The 24,418-nt window shown below is 39.1% G+C and overlaps 1 protein-coding gene across 1 annotated transcript; it reads right to left on the minus strand.

Annotated features, from left to right (window-relative positions):
• Positions 1-2,494: 2,494 nt before the first annotated feature.
• On the minus strand, positions 2,495-23,692 carry mapk1 (mitogen-activated protein kinase 1). The gene is made up of 9 exons (XM_079447358.1): positions 23,245-23,692; positions 10,691-10,873; positions 9,405-9,594; positions 9,060-9,176; positions 8,451-8,565; positions 6,008-6,139; positions 5,537-5,646; positions 4,547-4,705; positions 2,495-4,465 (listed from the first exon to the last, which is right to left on the minus strand). Exons 1-8 carry the CDS (start codon positions 23,379-23,381, stop codon positions 4,589-4,591), a joined length of 1,101 nt encoding a protein of 366 aa, XP_079303484.1. The 5' UTR covers positions 23,382-23,692; the 3' UTR covers positions 2,495-4,465; positions 4,547-4,588.
• Positions 23,693-24,418: the final 726 nt, after the last annotated feature.

Raw genomic sequence — 24,418 nt, forward strand, 5'->3', positions numbered from 1 at the left:
TCAACAACTAAAATTCAACAAAGCTGTTTATTTTGATACCATCCGCGTCAACGTTTTCATCGGCATTGAAGAAAATGTGGGATTGTTGTGATGACATTCTCTTCCACAGACGTGGCGACCAATCAGATTTAGGCTTTACGCGTCTAACCAATCGGTCGCGAAGAGGGATCGCCCAACGAGCCAATCGCAGTGAGCTCCGTGCTCCAGACAAACGCAGAACCCGCGCTCACTGCTTGTTTTTGACAATGCGCGCCGCCGACCGCGACACGTGCCAAAGTCAGGGCGGCGGCGCGCACCAGTACTTATCGCAGTAACACGTGGTCAAGGTAAACAGCGTAAAGGCCCGGATGCTGTTGCTAATTTTAATGCTAAAGCTACACAACAGTGTCATCTGTAAATGCGAGTTAAAATCGGGTTTATAACCGGCAAGCTGAAATGCAAGTCAGACATTTTTTAGAGATAAAAAACGACAATATCAGTTAAACTGCCAAGTTGCGTTATTCCCCAGCACGTGTTGTTTGATTATAAACCTTATATATTTTTTTTAAATATTAATAATTTAATAATATGAATAAATCAAAGCGAACGTTCGCTTACAGTGTCTTACACTTGGTCTCCACCTAGTGCATCAACACCGCAACTGCTTCATTCACAAAGCCAGAGAGCAGAGCCATTTCTAATGGTTTACCAAAACAAAATGGCACTGCATACTGAAAACTTTCGTCCAGTCAACACAAAATAAATCTACTAGAAACATTTTTGTTACTTAAATGTTTTTTAAAGAGTGTATGTTCTGTACATTCAGAATGTGAATGTACAATGATTGGCATGACAACACATTTGAGATTGTCTTTTAAATAAACAATAGATGCACTTCCTGTTTAAGTTTTATAACACAAACATTAGAACAAAATGCAACCTACAGAACATGTACAGAAGAACGGAGTGGAAATGTAAATCAGAAATCTTTAAGGCTTCGTTTAAATGTGAAATTAAAATAAATCAGAAATTGCTGATTTTTTACATTTTGCGAAATGGAAAATCTTTATGAAGCTAGACTTTTTGTCAAACCCTGTTTACAAGTTGTATTTAAGTTAATGAAATGTTTTGAGAGAAAGTCATTGCTATCTTTCGGTTGTGTTGGTTTTGGAGACGTTATGTCTTGTAGTAGTTGTATTGATTCTGTCATTTAAAGCCGTGTTTGATAATGACTGTTGTGACAATGTACTGTGTGATAAAAGCTACTTTTTTAATAATTGTCAGGTTGTTGCTTCTTAAGTCTTCTCTTTTAAACAAAATAACAGTTTGAGAATTTAGCTGTTTACAAATAATTTTGCTCTATGGTTGTTTCACTTAATAGGTTTTGCTGATAAAAAGCCATTTAATGTTGGGTTTCACATTGTGACAACTTTCCCTAATTATTGTGAGCACACTTGAAGATCAATTTATGTTTTTATGCCCAAAAAAATTACACCGTTTTCAGTAAATGTGAGAAAAAGCATGATGGTTCAAAAAGACAGTTTCTGATTGTGTGGCTTCCCTCATATGCGTTTTTTCAGTGGTCATCTTTCTTTTCTAATGGGTTTTATTTTGATGTGATGGATAAACAGTTAATTTGTTCTTCTCAAGACACAGCCGCTGGTTGTCATGTCTCGCAGAGAAACAGTCGCTGTAATCCTAACAAACCAATTCAGCTTCATGCTCATGTTATTAATACATAAATGCGTTTCACCTATTCTTGTTCACTCCATCAAGAGTGCAAGAGGACCACCTCTGTTGCCTTGACAACCAAGTGAACACAATAGAATCAGAGCATCCTTCATTCAGACTGAACAATGCCATGCAGATCTTGAGTTTCAGACGATTTTGAAAAGATATGTTCGTTTTAGTGAGGAAATAAGTCAACTACATCAAATATAAGATAATTTAAGATATAACATGATTAAAGACACAGTTTAGAGGTGAAAATATAATACAATTAGTTTTATTCTGCTGTTTCTAGGTTACATGACGTAGCCGATGCAGAGATCAATATTGTCTTTTTCAGTAGTAAAGACAAAACTCTGGAACATAATGCCCCCTAATAGATTCACATGATTTTAATAGATGTTTGTACTCATTTCCCTCAGAGATGTTACAGACACCCCAAAAAACAACTGTGGGGTTGAGGTTCGCAAGTAAAATTCACAACAAAATCTTGCCATTGCTTAAACATTGCTAACAAAAAAAGATGAATACACAGAGTTTTTTGTACAAGATCAATAATAAAATCACTAGACGTATTCATTTTTACAATTAAAAACAGGTCTGCACGGAACTTTGCAAAAACTGAAGGCGAAATGCAACCAGGTCAAAACAGGGCGAGCGCCGAAGAACGCCAATTCTTTATTTCCTCATACATTCACAAAAATCACAAAAGCTGTGACAAATAGGACTCAAAATTACGTAAAGAGAATTAAGATTTTTTTGTGGTTTTCACTGTTTTTGTTAAATATATATATATATATATATATATATTTCATTTCAAGAGTATACCGCGAAGTCACAACTGATCCCCAACGAAAAGCTGCACAACAAATTGTATTATTCGAGACGCATAAAGGCACACAGAAACAGACAGACTGCACACTGATTCGGCAGAAGCTATCTTACAAAGTCATTTTTTCATTTTAAAGAACAACCCGTTCACAATATGAAACTATGCCAAGTAACCACTAGGTGGCATCTTGCCATACACTCGGTCCAAAGTAACGAAAGGCTGGTAAACCAAAAAGTTAGCCAGTGTGGGAAAGAAACACTTTGCTCAAGCCATGCACATATATGAATACATCAGTGTCAATAACATTTCCTTTACTCCCATCGAGCTTCATTTTACAAGTGCTAGCTCGCTCCCCAAATCGCACCCAATTCCGCATACAGAGTGTATTGTTAAAAAAAGTTACGCAACTACCATGTAGACAATCTCCGTCTCCTGGGTCATAAAGCATCACCAGCAGAACACACTGTGTGGTTGGAACGGCAATACATGTCCTAAAGCGAATGCCTGACATGGCTAGATGCTCCTAATTTCCACCTGGAACGAGACCAGGCCTCGATTTGTTCACCAAACACTGAAAGGAACCTGGATTTGTAAGTGCAACCAAAACGTACAAGCAAAAGTTTTTTGAACTCTTAATACTCTCTATACAGAGTGAGACCACAAAAGGTAAGATATAACAAAAACCTGAGAGACCGATAGCAGAATCCCCAGCTGTGTGGTACTTCCATTGTCTTTGTATAGAAGCTTTTTAACAGTCATGCAAGGGCACAGTCTTATTGATACAAGGCGAGGGAAGGGGATGGGGTTTGTCGCAGAGAAAGCAATAGTAGTATACAAAAAGTAAAGAATGAATACAGATGAGGAGGCACTGTCTTTTTCATACAAGTTCATAATAATAATATGGTATTCCAATTAATAAACAAAAAAAACGTTCGATGGTTCTTCGTCCCATGATGGCTAGCTAAAGTGATCCAAGTCAATTTCCGTGCATTTTTAGATCGTAGAACACCTGATTTGAACATACACATACACCTGCATGCATTTGGCCTTTTGACTTTTTTGTCAGGCAATATTAGCAGTGTCTTTTTGTCCAAAACGTCCTGTCTTTTCTTTGGTGCTTAAGCAAATTGAAAAGATTAATCTCTGAGGGTTTATTTATTGAGAATCGATGTAAAATAAAATACTAAAACAGGCGCTGGTCATTTCATCAAGATGTCCCTTGAAGGCACATCGCTGGGGAGTATTTGATAGATTCATAAAGATTTAAAGGGGCCGATACATATTTGGGTAGGAAAACACCTTTGTTAAAACCTTCAAATGGCACCGTGGCGAATTTGATATCTCTGTGCACTTTGAGGAGATTGGCGATGCACAACGTAGATCAACGAGTATCCACTGCATAAATACACGAATAGAGAAACTTCGAGCCCTAATTCTCTCCCTGTCTTAAGTTCGACCTCTAAGGGACTTAAAATGGCTTACAGACAGCTCAGAAAAGCAGCTTGTTGAAAATATTAACAGGAGGCTTGAAGCACAACAATAGCACGATCGTAGACTTTATACTTTTTAAGAGGTTAGAGCGAGAGAAAAAAGGGTTCAAATCAAAATCTTTGACGATCATCTCACATCCACGAACACACAGGCAAACATTCACATGTAAAAGCGAGTAGATAGATGGAGAAAGATGTGAGAGACGCTTTGCGCTTCTATTACGATGCGTGATCTGAAGAGACTGAAAGTGAAAATCCAGGTGTTTTCTGCTGCCAATCTCAGGAGATGAAGTGCGGTAGGATGAACTTTAAGGACCGTTTGACGTTTTGGGGTTCAGGAGGAGATAAGATGATGACGATGATCAAAAGAGGACCATAGCCATAGTGCACAGTGGAGTGGAGACAAACATCATCACGCTTCAATCCAGAACTCCCCCTACAAACAAGAAAAACAATTGGATCAAGTACACACAAATCCCAACATAAATTCTACAATAAAATGGTTGTGATCTGTTACCTGTGCAGTTGTCTATGATCTGTCATTTTTCTGTGAATGGGACTATGGTCTGTATCCGGGCTGGAAGCGTGCAGTTTCTTGAAAGATCAGGTCCTTCAAAGTCTCTTTGGGCAAGTCATCCAGCTCCATATCAAACTTAAACGGAGCCTCAGCAACAGGCTGAAAACAGTTAATAAAAACAATTGGTACAATTCCTTGCCGTCAAACATCGCGCTAAAGATGTCCGCGCATGAAGTCAATGTATGGATGCACCGTTCGCCTATTTTTTGCAACATTTAATAATGTTAACTACACAGACTATCAAGGCAAAAGTTACAAGAAACATAACAAATGGTTAGTTCCGTATATCCCTGTCAAAAACGTCAAAGCAAACTGAATAAATCACAGAAACGCTTTTACCTTTGCTAACCATAAACTCTTAAGATGTGAAAGTATCTTAATTATAAAAATGTAGAGAAGACTTTCAGCTCAATAGAAGTGAATGGTCAAGCAATGCAGTTACCATCTATCACAGGTCTATCATATGCATACTGTACAGTTTTAAAGGTCCAGTGTGTAATTTATTGAAGGACCCATTTACAGAAATGCAATATAATATACATAACTATGTGTTCAGAGGTGTATAAAGACCTTGAGAGCCTGATTGGTCAATTGTCTTTCTGCGCTCAGGTGTTTTTATATAATGACCATTCAACTGTTCGTGCTAATTTAACATTTCTAACCTCCTTTATACATAATCATTCCTTATTAAATCGATATTCCCTAGTCCATTTATTAATCTTTCATAAAGCAGCATTTTAAAAGTCAGGATAATGTACAGACAGACTAATCTTTTAACTAACACGTCATAAATTCTTTGTCTAAGTCTATATATGAAATATCTATATGTTGAACAAACCGTTCCTCCATATTTCTTTACTTTTACCAAGATTTTCAAGTGCACAATATAAATATTCATAATTTAAAAGAAATGTGAAGTTTCACACTAACCTCATCCGTGGGGTCATAGTACTGCTCCAGGTACGGGTGAGCCAGTGCTTCCTCCACCTCAATCCTCTTATGAGGGTTAAAGGTCAACATCTTATCCAACAGATCCAGTGCTACAAGAACAACATGGTACTAAATCAACCCGGTGCTTAAATCCGTCAGGAAAAACATTGTTTTGTAACCGTATATTTTAAATCTATATTCTGAATTTATGGAGTCTAAAGTCAGACTTAAAGGGACGGTTCCTCTTTTCATTTCAAACCTGTGTGACTGACTTTATTCCGCAGAACACAAAAGAAGATATTTTGAAAAGTTAACTGGCACCCGTTCACCTGCAAAATATCTTCTTTTGTGCTTTGCCAAAAAAATGTCATACACGTTTAAAATTACAATAGGGTGAGTAAATGATGAGAGAAGCAAGAAAGTATGACCAGGCGTGTGTGTTATTGAATGTGTGTGGCGTTGAACTCTGACCTTTAGGGTCAGCGTTAGGAAACAGGCGGTTCCAGGGCACTTTGCATCGGAGAGGAAGTGACAGCAGGTAATTTCTGGCCTTAATGTTGATGATGCAGTTGAGATCCTCCTGAGACGGCGAGCCCAAAATACCTGTGAGACAAACAAAAACAAACAGAAGAGGATTAGAGAACAGGGCAGGAAATAAGGAGAGAGGAAAGGAAAGAAGATGCAGGAAAAGAAAGTGATGACAACCCGATGAAAAGGAAAGGGTAAAAGGAGTCAAATTTGATCACTTCAGATGGTTGCCATCAAAGTTATGACTTCCAACTATTAGATTTTTTTATTTTGGTTTACGGCGTCACGCAGTCTTAAAGAAGTCAATTTATATCGAAAACTAATTATGTTCTGTAAAGCTGCCAAATCCAGGATAAAGTATCGAATGCGATCAAGAGCATCAAAGTAGTCGTACCCATAAAAATGACAAAAAAGGTAAAAGATGTTTATTAATGTAAATTATGAAATATATGATACATTTGTTTTACAAAAACTCAAATTTAAGGCTATTCAAGCTAATTTAAAATATTAAACTACAATAAAGCTCCAAACAAAACTGTAACTATACTTGTAAATCATAGAGGCATTCAGTAGATTAACATTTTGCGCTTGACAAAGTAGTACAACCACAACCCAGTGCACTAAACTAATGACACACAATCTGAATGAGGAAATGAGTCGGGTTATCTTCAGGGAAACATCTGCTTCTACAGGCCAAAGCCACGCGTGTTAATGAAGAGAAGTATTTTGCTGCAGAGATTATCCGTCTCTTTGACCCTTGAAACCGCTAAGAAACACACCGGGTTATGAGTGTCAGTAGATTACGGCTTTAAAATCAACATCATCAGGAAACACAGAGTTTCTACACCGAGAGCGAGACGATAGAGAAGGGAAATGACCAGCATCTGATGTGCTTCTGCATGCGACGGACGTGATGATCAAGCATTTTCAGGCTGATAAAATCACGCTTATCTCAGTTCTACTGACCAGCTATATCATATTTCAGTGATAGATGAATCACCTATAGAGCTTTTCAAGAGCGCTCGATACGCATCAATTATTCAGCGGAGAGAAAAACATGTTTGTCTTTGCAGAAAGGACTTTCACTGAATTATGACGCCGAGGACAATAAAATCGTTTGCGTTGCTTGTGCATTATGAAAGATATAGTTTTTATCACCTTTCTGTTATAGTACGCTCTATAAAAATAACATTGCATTTTTTTACTATGTACTCAACACAATACACGCGAATCATGATTACAACTAAAGACTGCTGCCTCCGCCTAACAGCTGCTGATTCATTATCAAAGACAAAAGAAGAGAAAAGGAAACTCACAGATGTGCAGAAACGTAATATAATGTACATAACTATGTGTTCAGAGGTGTATAAGGACCTTACATAATGAAGCGTTTTGTTTTTCTTATTTTGGAATGATCGATTTCTATGTACATTCACCGTGGGACCCCTTACATGGGATTCGCCATGTTGTTTCTACATTAGCCCTAAACAGACAAATTGCTTTACAGAGCGCGTTTCCTAAATACATGATCTCTATAACGTGACAATATCTAATAGAGTGTTCACAGCAAACGCGGTAAATCGCGCTATTCGCCTGTAGATGTACGCTTGAACATTTAGAGTTTGCTCGCATCATTTGCGCGTGAAAATCGCTTCATTAGACGCTCCAGTCTCGTTGCGAAATGGCTGACATGGATTTAGTTGAGAGGGTAGCTGCGATTATGTGCTATGGAAGGCTGAAGAACGACCTAGACTCGTTCGGCGCCGTGTCTGGGTCCATCAGATCCTTTGGAGGCGCAGTCCTTCATTGTTGTTTCGGATTTCTGTCTCCGCTCGCTATGTTATAATCACGGTCCTACTAGAGCAAGCTCCTGATTGGTTAACGCGACGCAAATTTCCGACAAAGTTCACATTTTTCGAATCGCGCAATTCACGTCATTCCCGTCATTCGCACCGCCTCAGGTCTATGGCGTCTTTGCATTGACTTAACATGTGAATCACTCGCGCTTAACGCTTAATTCGCGTTTGGTGTGAACGCGGCACAAGTTCTGTGTCAGCCACCTTAGTGCTTCTAAAGGGAGGGGTGAAATGAATGAGCATGTGGTTGCAATTTGCAACCTAACCACTAGATGCTGCTAAATTTCAAACACTGTATCGTCAACACTGTGGTATCAAATGTTCACAAATCTTAAAATTAGTTTGTCATTTATATTATGAAATGTTTAACCTATGTATGTTTGCACCATATTATAAGCTTTGTCAATATTGTACAGTCATGCCAATAAAGAGAGATGGAGAGAGGCCAATTTGCCACACCCATCAATTTTTTAATATTATTTAGAATACACATGAATAAGCATCCAGGGACCTGCTGTGAAGTTGTTTACCTAAGATGTGGTTTAGCTGATCCAGGTAGTGTTTCCCAGGAAAGATGGGTCTGTTTGAAAGCATCTCAGCCAGAATACAACCAACTGACCAGATATCAATAGACTTAGTGTAACCCTAAAAAAACAGAAGTCATTAAACATTTTTTAGACACGTGTGGCAATACCAAGGTAATCTTTGAAGTGAATAGTATATGAATGTTTGACTGTAAGCACAGATCAACAAAACAAACCATTAGCCAGACTAAAGAAATTAAAGCAACACTTTAGTTTTCATCCTTGAAATAATGTCTCCAACGAATTCTACTGCTACTGCTACCGGAGCTGCCTCAATAGGGGCTACAACCTGAACAACCAAAGTTCTGCGTTGGGGTTGGTACACACAACCCCGCCCATCCCTGTGCGACATGGTTTCTAAACGGCGTTTCTGCATTCACCGGTTCCATCAGTTTAGTACTCAAATTCACGTGTATTGCGCGTTTATACAGCGACATCATTTACGCCACTGCGAACAGACACAACCACATGGGGGAGCAAACGTTCTATAGTGTTGCTTTAACCTTAAATACATCAGAACCAAATTTACGTTAACAATTAACGTGGACACCTCACCTTTGAGTTGAGCATAATCTCTGGTGCTCTGTACCAACGCGTGGCTACATACTCCGTCAGGAACCCAGTGTGATCGTGGTCTGGATCCGCCACCCGGGCAAGCCCAAAATCACAGATCTGAGAAGTACCCAAAGAGTTCAGTACTGTTAGAGAAACGATTTTAAAAACACAACAGTCATTTCAAGAGTCAGAAATGAAAGGTACGGCCAAAATGATGAAACCATTAAACAATGAGGTTGAGAGGCGTCATGTGTTTGATGGCAACCGATTTCAGCCATGATGTTGGTTTAATGACAGGAACAAAATTGCAGTGTTGAGCATCAATCGATTGAACATCAATCTTACCTTGAGGTCACAGGTAGTGTTGAGCAACAGGTTTGACGGTTTCAGGTCACGGTGGAGAACGTTCGCCGAGTGGATGTACTTCAGACCGCGCAAGATCTGGTACAGAAAGTAACAGATGTGGTCGTTGCTCAGGTGCTGCGTCTTCAACAACTTGTACAGGTCTGTTTCCATCAGGTCCTGTACGATGTAGCTGCGACACGAACGTCAAGGTTAAACAAAAGCTTTGTGTTCTGCGTACTCTCTTACCTTCACACGCGTACAGTGGAGCTTTTAGCATGCGCTGCTATTTTAAGAAACCCGCGTTACGATTCATCCGAGATTTTTCTGAAGCCCTCTTATAAGAGCCACTCGATTTCCTCCTACCTCTTCCCTCGAATACTTGAAAATCACATTAGCACATTATCCATGTTCTCACTTCCATCCTACACCTCTTATACATGCAGCTTGAAAGTCTCTCCAAAGGATATTTTTAAAGACTAGAAAATGGTGTCGTTGCTTTCTGTCCTTTCGGTTTCTATAGGTTAATTTACATAGCACCAACACATCCAGTTGCACGCTTCGAAAAAACAGCTCAAGGCCAAGTAGGTTATATGACAGAAGATCTCGTCTTTAAAGGAACGGTTCAGCCCAAAATAAACATTTCTGTCATCATTTGTGACTCTTTCTTATGTGGAACACAAAAGAAGATATTTTGAGAAATGTCTTCGTGGATTTGCGTTCATACATGGAAGTCATGCAATGGGGGGCTAATGTTATTTGGTTACCAACGTTCTTCAAAATATCTTCTTTTGTGTTCTGCAGAAGGTTTTGAGGGCGAGTAAATGATGGAAGAATTTTCATTTTTGTCTGAACTGTCCCTTTAAGAGTGTTTAGCACACCAGCTCATTTAATAAAGTGATGCTAACCCACCCGACTAGAACAATACAATACTTAGATCATGCAAAACTACTCACACTCTCCACACGCCCACAGACTATTGATTTCTGACCTAAAATTAACTCTTTACTACAGAATTCTGCAGGGTTTCCTCCTACACAGTGGAAAAAGAGAGCGATGTGAGCCCAAGGCTGTGCTTTCAGTCTCAACATGAACATTTGAATAGTAAAAACCTTTTCCCGACCAGGCCAAATCCACCTCAACAATCCACTTCCTACTGATTGAAAGAAATCTAATTATGAGGCCCGTAGGTCAATTGACCACCATTATGCCATTGATGCCATTATGATCATTACATCTGGAAAGTTTTTGCACAAGATGCACAGTCTAATGCATGATGTAAAGGATACACATCTTTCATCTGGTCAATGGTTGGTGTGCGGATGATGTCGTTGATGCCGATGATGTTCTCGTGTTTGAAGCGGAGCAGGATTTTAATCTCACGGAGCGTCCGCTGACAGTACGTCTGGTGCTCGAACGGACTGATCTTCTTTATGGCCGCACGCCCTTTTTTGTCGCGATCGTACGCTGAGCTGGAGAAAAACAAGAGAGGAAAACCGATCAGTTTCAGTGGTTACAAATGGAAAAAACTAAACTGTGCATTGCAATAAATGCAATATACAGCCACGGAAAAAATTAAGAGACCACATTTTCAATTAATCACCATTTCTTGGGGTATTTTAGTGATTTCAGTCCAATGTCTGTTGAATTTTAACAAAATCAAACCTCAGGAGGGACAAAGTCATCCAACAGCAATGTGAAAGACTGACATCATATGGAAAAATAATATTTTAACTTTTCTTAACTACGAGAATACAAATATTACTTCTTGATAAAAGTCAATATGAACTTGTTTTCTTTGCCGAAAAACACAGTGCATATTTTCTGTTATTTTCAACAGGTCTCTGCTTCATTTTCTGAGAATAAAAGCAGATAGAAACAATATTTTTATCTGAAATTTGGGAGGAATATTGTTAGTTGTTCACAGAATGAAACAATAAATTGTTACAATTATATTATTAGTGTAACAATATATCAAAATATTGCAAATTGCAATACGAAAACATTGAGATATGTATCGTAAGCTATGCCAATACATTTTTTAAGAAATATATTTTTATAAGGGACAGAAATTCAGATTTTATTAGTTTTCATGAAAATGGTTGAACTTAACCTTGAATGTTGTCAATTCTTCAACTAAACACAACAAATGTGTTAATGTAAAATCTGATATTTGAGTGAGTCATTTTACTTTTACAAATATCGTGATGACTGAAATAATTTTAAGGGCTTCGAAATCTTTTCGTGGCTGTATGTGCTTTCTTCAGCGAAGGAAAACAATGCAGAAAAACTAAATCAAAGAAAACAAAATCAATCTAAATGTTCACCGGTGACAAAATATTTAGTGGATATACTAAATATATACAAGTGGAACGAACAGTATCAACACTAAAGCGAGTGAGCAAAACAAGAAGTCAACCTCAGCCGTTTCTCACAACCTGTCCCTGCGAGTGTCAAAATGTTCAAAGACATCTTCTCACCGCACTATATTCTGCGTCAGAGGGATGCATCTTGCAATGCTGAATTATAAGGGTGCTCCGATCAGGATAATTGGGTCTGTTCACCCATCGTTACAACCCGTATCAGCCGATACGATCACAGGATCTATATGAAGCCTTCCATTTGTTACGTGGAATTATTTATTCAACAATTTCAAATTACCCAATGAATTGAGAGACGAAAAGGAATCATAAATTGACAACTTGCAAACAACATATTCGTCTTCCTTTTTAGAAAGTAAAACTAAGTGAAAGCCGCCATAGGAATAGCTTGGAGTATAACATAGCTTTCCTGTTTAATAATTAGAACAGAATAAAACAAACATGCAAACTGCAAAATTGCGGGAATGAATGCCCTGATAGTTCTGCATTTGTGAGGATTTTTCAGCTAAGAAAACCATTTTTACAACTAAAGTGTTATATTCTAAGCACAAACTAAAAACATAAAAGTGGTTAATTATAAATAAACATGACAATACTGCAAAACAGCTCTTTGCGACAAAAAGCGCAAGTACCTCTGACAGACGCGCTGTGTTTTGTTGGAGAGCGCTCTTTTGCGCTGTTGCCACATTTATTTATTTTTAGGTAACATGCTGTCATGAATTCTGACTTCTTCACTGTTGAACGCGCTGGCTTCTCATACTTAACATGGCAAATAAAAAACGAGTTTGACGTATAACATAGTATTTCTGTAGTTGATACACTACCCCAGCACTCCAACTTGTTTCAGAAAGTATTTTATAAGTTTCATAACAGAGATTCCTTTTATTGGCCAATTCTCCTGGAAAAGCACGGCAAGGCGAAAGAAAGAGCCCGATGATGAGCAAGACCCGCGTACCATCAAGATGTCTGCGCTGCGTCAAGTTAAAAGCAGCTTGTTAATCTTGCGATAACAAAGTTTAGCTGTGTTTGTCTGTTCACTGCATTTCAGTGATTGATGTTATATAAACCGTGGATATAAGGCTGGTTTTGAAGATCGTAAACTGATAGATGCCGCGGTCCCAGTGCTAAAGTATTCCGGACATGAACCACACGCGGTAAGTCAAACTAAGTCATATGTCTGAGTTTTGTTGGCAATCGGTGCATAATTGTGTGCTGTTGTTCCGTCCCACTGCCCGCCTCCAGCAGCTTGTGTTTTTCTGGAAATAATCGTACAGCTGTATCTCTCTTTTATAAATTTGACCAAACTAAATAGTCTTCGAAGACACGACGTCTACAATACTACTGTAGGATTAAGATGTGATTGGCAAAAACTGAGTGCGTTACCCGATCTTTAACAAAATGCGTACAACTGCAAAGCTCTGCAAATATCAATAAACACGCAGATCAGAGTCATGCAGCTAAATAAATAACAAGCATGTCTACGTTTCAAAATCAATGTGTGAAGATACTTACAATAACATGCTTGTGTTAACATAAATACTGTAAACATTTAACCGCTTCACACGCATTTAGTCCCCAAACAAACTAGTTATATCTGATTTGACATCAGTTTCCAAACCACTGGGTTCACGAGTGCAGAACTGCTGCGGTAAACCGTGTCATGCACTGAAATCGGACTAATCTCGCAGATACTGCACCTGCATTGTGTACACGTGCTTTAAACTGAGGGACATAAGCGTGTAGAGACAAAGAGAGAGAGATTATGGATAGAGGGATGTTGCAAGACAGCGCTGAAAAGAAGCATGGTTTCCACGGAGATGGACAGGCGAGACTTTGCGGTTAGAGTTATGCAACAGGCTGTTGCCATGGTAACGCGAAGGAGGGGGCGGAGACAAGCAGAAACATTAGTAGTGAATTCACACAGAGCTGTGACAATGCCAGATACCCTTGGTCCACAAGAAAACAGGGGGAGGGAAGAGACACACACAAACGCTGGTGTATTATCAAGCCACTGAATAATATACATGTCTATAAATAATCCCCATCTGCGTGAAAACCGGAACAGTAGCAATGGACGCTGCGTGTGAAGATCTTCAGATGTACATCTCAAGATCGCAGTGGGGTTTTAATTCACAGCATGAGGGATGCGCAGTATTTAGCAATTTTTGTGATTCATTTTTTTATCCAAAGCATCTTGAATTGCATTATACTATACATGTGTTTTTTAAGAACTGTATTAAAGGGTCGAAGTGCATTTATCTAAAGCTACAGCTCTCCACACAATCCCTTACAACAAGTAACCATAGTTTTACCATAATATTTGCAAACCGTGTTAATAAAAAAGGAAATCGATTCACTTTCAATTTGACTATAGCACAGTATAGTTCGTTTTTCTAAAGGTTAAACACTACAATTTGGTGAAAACTTTCACAAACACGCCATACGTCACCCTGTTATTTATTTATCAGCACAAAAGGCCAAGTATAACAACTTCACACATTGAAAATTCACAACTGAAGATTTTATACACAATACACAAAAAGAACAATGTGGAGATTTAAATTGGCCACTAGTGGCGAGGATGTGAATTGCATCCAACAGCTCACTTTTCCGCTCACCCATCCATTTCTAAGCACAACGGTGGCTGATATAGAACTAAAATGTCGTCCGTTTTCACTTCTTTGCCGAAGCAGCTAACGTATTTACGACACGCTCTGTAGAGCAGTTTGACGGTTCAAGGCTACTGTTGAAACAACATTTATGTCAAATCTGTGAATAAAATTGACATATTTTAATGTAAGAGGACCAGCGGTGTATGTTGATAGAAATATCTTATAACATAACGCTTCATTACGTTAGGTCTTTATTCACCTCTGAAGACATATGTATATTGCATTGCATTGCATTTCTGTCGATAGATTCTCCAAAGAATTATACATTGGACATTTAAATAAGTGCAACAATTGTATTTGCAACATGAGAAACTGGCACACATTTACACATCTGTTTGTAATCTTCATTGTGATTTTGATTAACATTCCAATTCACCACCATTTAAACATGTTATGCAGTCAATTTAACGTGCGTGTTTACGTGAGCATTTATAAAGATGGCCGAGTGCCTTCACAGTCTAAATAAACCAAACACGCTCCAATTCAAATTCACAGATTTCAGGGTAGTAGCATCCGAGATTCTCTAAATGGGACCCGAGACAACACAAGGGTTGCTTATTATCTTCTTTCTGTTCTGAATCCTGCACATTTACAGATGTGCCTGAAAGAAGCTTGTCACATACTACAAACCAGCAATTCATACCGACATTGACTCAACCGAACGCATTCACCAGTCTTTAGATAATGCGGATGACTAAATGGAGGAAAATGTCCTCACGGACAGGTCGTTCATGGTTTGTTCATGCAGAAGCATCTAGCGCAGTGTTGCGGTGGTGTGGGTGGTTCCTGAGTGTTTTTAGCTTGTTGTTAAACTGTTGCCAGGGCGCTTGACATGGCAGATTACCAATCCGAGTCAATTTTAATCTCTCTGTCTCATTTCAATGAGTCCGATTTCTTATATCCGCAACCCGTAACTTTTGCCTTAATATCTCGAAAACAAAAATGCATGTTACCTCACATATTTATCGTCACATGCATTAAAGTCACATGAAAACAAACTATCATTTCTCACAAAACCTCAATATGACTATATGAATTCCTTCTTGTATTTCATAACCAAAGCAATTCGTGACTTGATCAGCCTCTTTTAGCCCTGGCGTGCCGGGACAAAGTCCACAAAAATTACAGACCATGCAAATAAAAAGAATCAGACTGTGCTATTTTCCTTTGCTTTCTTGTGCTCTCTACGACACTCCTCTCGGTTCGGCTGGTTCGAGTGACGACCGATTGACGTCCTTGGCAGAAAGGTTGCCATGGAGACTAGCACTGTGGTAAAGTTTGGCATTAAGGCAAAGCCAAGGCAGTCGCCACACAGCCTGCAAGTGTATGTGTGTGTGGCATGTGACAGCATGTACATCTACTGAATGATATATTTGTATGTGCATATGCATATGAGGGCGTACAAAAGATTGAAATGATCCATACACGTCAGCTCAATAAAGGCTTGGTTTTAAGAAAACAACGTATTATATTAATATATACATATATATTATTAACATATAAAACAATATAGTATATCATTTATAATATATTTATACATAAAAATGAATTATATATTGTAGTATTCAAAGGTATTTCGACATGTCATTGCTGTACAAAGCCACCGATTTGTAAACAAAACCGTTAAGCCTAAACCAAAACCATGACCTTGTTTGTTAACTTTCAATAGTCTAGTTAGTCAAACTAGTACATTAAATGAAGTCTTCACTACGCCTAGTTATGCATATCATATTGCTATCATATTGCAATCATATTTCTGTCAATAAAGTCCTGGACACTTTAAAACAACTGAAATCTTTGCATTTGACAGACACTTTAATCCAAAGCAAACTACGACAACGTATATAAGTTTGTGTGTTCCCTGGAATCAAACCCGAACACGTGTTCCAAGTTAATGAACTACAATGAATGTTAGGAAAAAACTAATAAAAACCAAGTAAAAAATTCTTCAGCCATGTACAGACAATAACATCACCGAAAACCTGTGCATACCAAATCCATTTACTGAACCCAACCTGAAGTGGACAAACAGCTATTATAGTCATTATTAATATAGTATGAAGGATAATGAAGAGGTCCTGTTTGAAACGAGGCCACTAAACACCTCAATTTACTACGGCTATAGATCCTCACCTCTGAATGAAAGCAAACAGCCATAGAGAGATAAGCTTCAACACAAGACCCGAGTGACGCATTTAATGATCTTAGCTTCAGGAAACTCGTATCCTCGATGAGTAATCACCTAATAATAGGGACGTGACAATACACCAATTCTACAGTTCGGTTCACGGTTTTAGAGACACGGTACGATTCAGTTGGATGGGGTCAGGGTTCATGGCATGGCCACTTCAATGCTAAAGAACACCAAATTCACTTTTAACCTAATGTTAATAATTATAACAATAACAATGGAACTTAACTTTATTAACTTTATACACTTGTTTCACGTTGGAAGCAAAGGTGTCTCGCACAATGTTTGACTTCATGTGTAGATGTAATATCAGACATCAAGTCAAAGCGGTTCAAGCACATTTTCATGTACTTTAGCGCATAGCGCCCATGAGGCATTCAAAACTTTGAGAAGCAGAGACGGAGGTCATGCCCTCTAATGCAAACGCTGAGAGGAAATGTAACTGGGAGTCAAATCTACAACAATCCTCCTCATGCCAAAGAGCCGTTGCGAACACTTCTGCAATAATGTGACACCCTGGTGTCGCAAGAATGAAACTGGCAACTGCAGTCAACAATGCACATCTCTTCGGTTTTCCGAGTCAAAGTCAGAATTTGATGCATTTGGACGGAAAATGGGCTTTTTAATAATATTATTTTATTAAAGCATGGGATCAATTCATAATTATAGATGTGATATAATCTCTTTGTTATTAAGAAAAACTATATGCAACAACATCCTAAATATCACTGGAATGACCTGCCGCACAACGTAAGGGATAAAGCAGGTAAAGGTAACGTGTGTAGCTAAAGTTGCTTTCAACAATCCACCAGAATTTTTAGTAATCGTAGTTATTAGGCTACAATCTACAGCAAAGGAGGAAACATTCGAAATCGAAAAGTGAACAATGTAATGATGAACTTATTTAACCGTGCTAACCAGGGGTCGCGTTAACGGAAACAACTTCTTCATTCACAAGTCTTTTACCAGTGATGCAAAAATCTGAAGGCCATCCGCCATTTTGACAGATTACGATAAGGGGAATTTGTATCTTTAAATTTTGGATAAACATCAGTAATCAGCGAGTGGAAAAATCTCTCTCTCTCTCCGCGTCTTCTCCGTTTAGTTGGCGACAGAGTTCGACTCAGCAAATAGTTTCTGTACCAAGTATTTAACTGGCGCTTTGCTGCTGGCTGCGACTCTTATCAACGGACCACGATGTGCCTACAAACTATTTGGGAAGCTATCCAGAAGATTAAAGTCGAAATGACAGCTCATGTCGACTTAAAAATAGCTTCCGTCCAAACAGGTCTTACCAGTATGAGCTCCACTGAGGACAATGTCGATGACTATTCGAAAAGTGGGCATGCATTGGAAAAGCAGAATGTCGATCTGAGAGATGGACTCGACGACGCAAAGAACAGAAGTGGGTCGCTCAGTCTTTGTTTTATTGATGTTATCTGACTGCCTTCTTGACCCAGCTGATGCCGCTTCTTCACAGCAGAAATCAATCACCAGCTGCACCAGCCATTGAGATGGCCCATCGGTCTTCTTCATCCCCTTCGGGTTACAGGTCTGCTCCTAGACCGATCCTGGTCAGGTTTTGTCATCTCAGGACGACATTTATATTTTGCATCTTGCCAGGGTGAAAAACAAACTCTTCTATAAAGGAACCAGAGTGCGTATTAATCCGGACTTTAGCGATGTTTTGATTAAGAAGCGCCGGCAGTTTGATTCTCCGCATCGAGAATATTGAATACTCTTTGCTCTATCCCTCAAGGTGCTAAATGTGAAGGTGCAGGGAAAACCTCACGTTATTCCATTGCCCTAATGAAGCTGAGACCTTTTTTAGCGACTTCTCTGTAATGTCTACATGATTAGTGAACCTTCTACTTTTCCTTCCTCGCCTCATTTTACTTCTTTGTAAATAAGTTTAACTATTGATTTGTATTGATTGTTTTGGTAAGGTGTATATAACTATATAATTGAATGCAGTTTGAATCCTACAGTTTGTCTTTTCATTATGTGTGTGTGTGCGTTTAGTCTACGTGACACGTTTGTGTGTTTGTAGTCTTTGTGTGTCCGGTCGCTTTTCATCTAACTACGACTGAATTAGTTTAAGGTTTAAAGATTGTTCACCTGAATATTAGAAGTATTGTCTCTCAAATTGATGACCTAAGAGACTGGGCTTTTCATCATGAACAACCAAAACATGGTTACATCTTTCATCTCTGAGGAAATGAATACTGATGATTTTATGTTATACAGATGTGATAGAGCCTCTGGAGGAGGTAGGTCGGCCACATATGTTTCTGCTAATTTAGTCTCTGAATGTGTTACCCTTAATATTGGCTAAATGTCTTGTTATCCAGGGATTAATCTGATTGGGAAATTTAAATGCTAAAGCATTTTTGGAATCAATTGAACAGACTTCTTAAAACAAATCAAAGCTCTACTAAAACATTCATGTAAATAATGACACTATTAGTGATGCAACACTTATTTCCCAAGCCTTCAACCAGTATTTTACCTCAATCTGTGGCTCAGTATTTTGATTCTCAGTGTTACTTGTTCTCCAAATCCCATTACATTTGGTTCTTCTTCCTTTAAGAAAATTTTGCCTAATGATGTTTTTCATGTTATAAGCGAATTGAAAAATAATAGCAGTGGTAGCCCTGATGGCCCGGAAGCTAAATTTGTTAAAATAGCTGCTCATATTCTAATGTATCCTCTTGCGGATTTGTTTCATTTGTCTTTATTAACTGCTCTGTTCCCTTTATATGGAAATGGGAAAGTTATTCCTTTGTACAAAAAGGGGTGATTCATTTGATATGACAATTATTGCCCAACTTCTATTATTTGCTCCATCATACAAAAAAAATTAAAAATATCTTTATATTGACCTGTATAATATTTTTTAAGCATATATTTTTGGCTTAAGACCTAACTTCTCTACTACTACTACTACCCTTTTAAAATTGACAAATTATGTGCTTTAATAAAGACCAAGCCACTGGTGCCATTTCCATTGATCTTTCAAAGGCTTTTGATATGGTCAACCATTATCTTCTTCTTGATGAATTGTCATCTAATGTGCATTCGTTTGTATTAAAATGAAGTACAGAGAGTAAACGAAAGTACACTGTGATGACGTCACGAATATGCTTATTACCCCTGAACACCACCTTGCACCATAGTGACGGATAATAATAATAAATCCAGAGGTCTCTGGGCTAAGCCCCTGATATCCGCTCACTTTAGAACCGCCCCTGGGCTACACCGCAACATGATTTAAAGAAAAAATATATATACACATGCAAGCAATTCTAACTGACAACCATTTCGGTTCACGTCTGTCCTCGAAACTTCGCCCAAAAAAAGCTGTTCTCTCACACGTCATGCGCTTTTGCTATTTTTGGCGAATATCTTCGGTTGCTGAAAGTGAAGAGAGGTCGTTTTGAGGGAGTAAGAGTCTTTGATTTAAGGTTACAAGTGCAAATTGATAAAAAGAAATTATACACACAGATAAATAATTGATAATAAATACTTTAACACTGTGTAATACAATCAAAATGATCATCTTGAATTTCACGAAGTATACACCAGGACAGGTCTGACAGACCCAGTCCCCATTCGCTTTCATTAAATTGTAATGAGCAACGAAGATGAATCCAGGTTTAGAAGAACACGAGGGTGAATTTACGGGTGAACTATTCATTTTAACACATTTACGCGTATATAAAATACTGACAGCACAGTTTAGATCTTTGTATCACGTCTAATTACACTCGCTGTCTAAATCCCAGAGGCCGTCACCTCAAGTTATTACACCCTGCTGTACAATGAATACAACTGCTGTTGTACACAAAGAGTTATGGGAATCAACGCTTTGGTGAGGCTCGGTGACAAAATGGACTACAGTTTCTGGCTTCAATGTCTCCGTTGCTAAATCCACCCCTTCCCTTTCCCCTACCTCTCTCTCTCTCTCTCTCTCTCTCAAACTCAAACCCAAGCTGTTCCCTACCTCCCACTGTAACGCTGCTAAATTCAACATTCTCCAGTTATTACATCACAGGAGGAGCGCTATTGGATGAAACTGACCCGCTGTTGCGGTTACTGGAAGAGTTTTGTGGATGGAAATGCACGTGGCGTTAAGAAAACCGGCCCTGGATCAGTGTGTTAGTCGCATTGTCTTTGCAAAATGTTATTTGTCAGCACATTTGAGAGCTCAACTGGTAAGGATTCATTCGAACCATAGCAACGTTCGGTATCTCACAGAAGTGAGAACACCCCTCACGTTTCAGTCAATATTTGATTATATCTTTTCATGTGACAATACTGAAGAAATGATACATTGCTACAATGTAAAGTAGTGAGTGTACATCTTGTATAACAGTGTAAATTTGTCTCATAAGACCAAAGGATGTGGTTCCGGTATTCCAACATGATAACGCACCTAAAGAAGTAAAGGTGATGGACTGGTCAAGCATGTCTCCAGACCTAAACCCTATTGAGCATCTGTGGGGCATCCTCGAACGGAAGGTCTAAGGTCTCTAACATCCACCAGCTCTGTGATGTCGTCATTGAGGCGTGGAAGAGGACTGCAGTGGCATCCAGTGAAGCTCTGGTGAACTCCATGGCCAAGAAGGTTAAGTCAGTGCTCGAAAATAAACAAACTTTTGACACTTTGGGCCCAATTTGGACATTTTCACTTAGGGTGTGGGTGTACTTGCTTTTGTTGCCAGCGGTTTAGACATCAATGGCTGTGTCGAGTTATTTTTAGGGGACAGCTAATTTACACCGTTACACAAGCTGTACACTCACTACATTACATAGTGTCATTTCTTCAGTGTTGTCAGATGAAAAGATATAATAAAATATTTACTATAATGTGAGGGGTGTACTCACTTCTGTGAGATACCGTATATACTAATAAAAAATGCATGGATTGAATGCAATAAAAACGAACGCAAATGAGTGCAGGAAGTAATGAATGAGGTTTGGTCTTCCAGGAATCAAGGAAATCAACATATGATGATAAATATCAAGCAACTATTTACATGACTTGTGTTACTGGTTTACAATTACTATTGTGTGGTCTATCATGTTTTGCATATGGAGCACGGCGAGTGTGGACCAAAAGGACCTTCTCGGAGCGACAAAGTGATACAGGATAAACAAATCTATAAGAAAAAGTAAAACATCTATTTCGGCAGCAGAAACTGTATAGATGACATTCAACAGTTAAAAAATTACAATTCTTTTATCATTTACTCATTCTTAGGTCGTTCCAAACCTGTATGACTTTGTTTCTTCTGCAGGACACAAAATATATTTAAAGGACCTTGATAACCAAACAACACTGGACCCCCATTGACTTCCACTGTATGAACACAAAACCACTGAGACATCTCAAAATATCTTCTTTTGTGCTCCACAGAAAGAAAAAGTCCTATACAGGTTCTGAACAACATGAGATTAAATAAATAACAGAATTTTGGGGCGAAAAATTGCCTTTTCTTTCCTGGTGGTTTTTACATTTTTTATAAGACCTCGTTTCTATATTGCATCATGTGGCAGAAACCATAAAAAAAAAGCATAAACGCTCTCTTAACGTTGGAAGTCACATGCACGCTTGTCCTCCCGTTTTCCCTCCTCGAGTACGATAAGGTATCGTGTTTTTTTGATTGATGAAGCATTAAACCACATCCTTCCTTCAGCCCAAATTCCTTTCACGTGTAGCAAAAAGCAGCAAAGCTCGTGTCTGTCAAAGCAGCGCGGCATTAAGGCTCCAGCACTGTTACGGCATGTTCGGCACAACAAGTTACAGGCCTGAACCTCCATCTGACGGCTTCTGCAGTGGGTGTGAGCCATTCATTCATCCGTGCGAGAAGAGCAAAATCAGGCCTGCCAAAGATGAGCTCATTCGTTTAGCCAACGGCCTCCTCTCACCAGAACAGATGGAAGATCAGACTGCAATTCTGAGCCAGAAGTCTCTCAACTGTACCAAACTGACCCACGCAAACATACATTTAACCCATTTCAAAATGGACACGATGCGTAAGACTCAACGGGTAACTCCAGTGTTTGCGGTACAAACGTTGCAAGTCGATTTGAAGGAAGCTTAAATCTAAAGGACCAACTTGAAGACCACACAAAGCATCTCAGTTCGCCTCGCGCACAACCTGGAGCCAATCCGAATGGCTTCTTGGAGAGACCTTGACATCCAGGGAAGGCACCTCGCATTTCGCATCAACACCTTTATCAAGACGACAGTGATCCAGACTTCGTGCACACGTTGTTATACACAACTTCAAACAGCGCGGTCACCTGGACTGTCAACTGAATAGAAAACATACCATGCAACAAATTTCGCACGGAGGAACACAACCAAAACGGTTGAAATGTGCGTTATATAATACATCTCCTGTGGATGGCAACCATTCATTACGCACGAGTACGCTGTCAACTTGCCTACAATGTTCGAGGAAATGCGGAAAAAGTTCGCGCACTTCGAAGATAAAGCAGCAGAGGAGCCGGTAGAACCCGAGAGCGAAAATAAACACATCGTAACAGCAACTCGACACTCGGGGAAATGAAGAAGTGTACGTGCATCTTACCAAACCATGCCGTACGCGCCCTCTCCGATGTACGACAGGTTGTTGTAGCGCGGGCCGACATCGAAAGCCTGACCGCGGACAAGCTCGGCACCGGATCCGGGGTTCGGGCCGGGGACAGAAACCGCAGCTGTCGCCATTGCTGAGAAAACGGGCTGCCTTCGCGCGCACAACAAACCCTGAAGAGCTGAAAGGGATTCCGCGTTGAATAAAACGGTTCGCGCGACGCGTTTGACGGTAACGGGCGTGTTGCAGTCGGAGCGAAACGAAAGACGCGGCGGAAGCGTTGTCGCTCGGCACGTATAGTGATAGTAATGTGCGCGTGGTGCGGCGGAGAGCGAGAGTGTTGCCGCAGGAAATAACGGAGGCCGTCACGTGACAGGGAGCGGAGAGCGGTTGCCACGGTGATAGAAGTTACACTTCATATCTCGAGAGGTTCCGAGATGCCAGAAAGGGACAACCTGTTGCAAAACGCATTTTGTAGTTGCACGCAGAGATAGACACGAATGTTTAATGTCTTGTTTTTGCTTTTTATAAGCTTTTATCTTAATTTTGAGAAAGATTGCGTTTTTGAGAGAAATCTAAATTCAAATGCGTGAATGTATATGCGTTGCTTTGCAAAAGCTGGATGTTTGCCTACGATTGTCCAATAAGAAATGGATGCCAAGGATGCTATCAAGGAAATTGGTCACAGAAGCTTCCAGAGCAATGGTGACAAAAACAAGGAAGATGACAAGAATATATCAAAAATCTGTATGAAATACATAAATACACAATAGTCAATAAACATACACAATATGGACACATGCATACACAGATACAATTGTAATTTATACAGGAATATATGAAGAGTTTGTTTCCAAATTGAGATAACTAAGTTTTTAATATATATGTAAAATGTAACTGTTGATCTTACTAATAAAATGAAGTGAACATAACTTACTTTGAATAAGTTTGCTGACCTTACTAAGTTTAATAAAGCAAGGACAACTTTTTAGCACGGAAAGTTAATAAACTCGAAAGATTCAATTACCCACTACTTAAAATAATAAGTATTTGGAAAATGTTCGAGTGGTCATGCGCAGTTCTAGTAGGAGGAGCCTGATTTGCTTTGTATACATAATTGATTGTGTAATAATCAGATTAAATAAACTAGTGTTACACATGAACATTAGAT

Source organism: Barbatula barbatula (assembly GCF_947034865.1).
Source record: "Barbatula barbatula genome assembly, chromosome: 2".
Lineage (NCBI taxonomy): Eukaryota > Metazoa > Chordata > Actinopteri > Cypriniformes > Nemacheilidae > Barbatula > Barbatula barbatula.

What these genes read in the sequence shown, in the direction of transcription:
- mapk1 (XM_079447358.1), bottom strand. Translation starts at nt 23,381, where the DNA reads ATGGCGACAGCTGCGGTTTCTGTCCCCGGCCCGAACCCCGGATCCGGT. An exon ending in AGATTATGCTCAACTCAAAG is followed by an intron (nt 8,566 to 9,059) that starts GTGAGGTGTCCA and finishes CTGTTTTTTTAG; the next exon opens with GGTTACACTAAGTCTATTGA. An exon ending in ACTATGACCCCACGGATGAG is followed by an intron (nt 4,706 to 5,536) that starts GTTAGTGTGAAA and finishes AACTGTTTTCAG; the next exon opens with CCTGTTGCTGAGGCTCCGTT.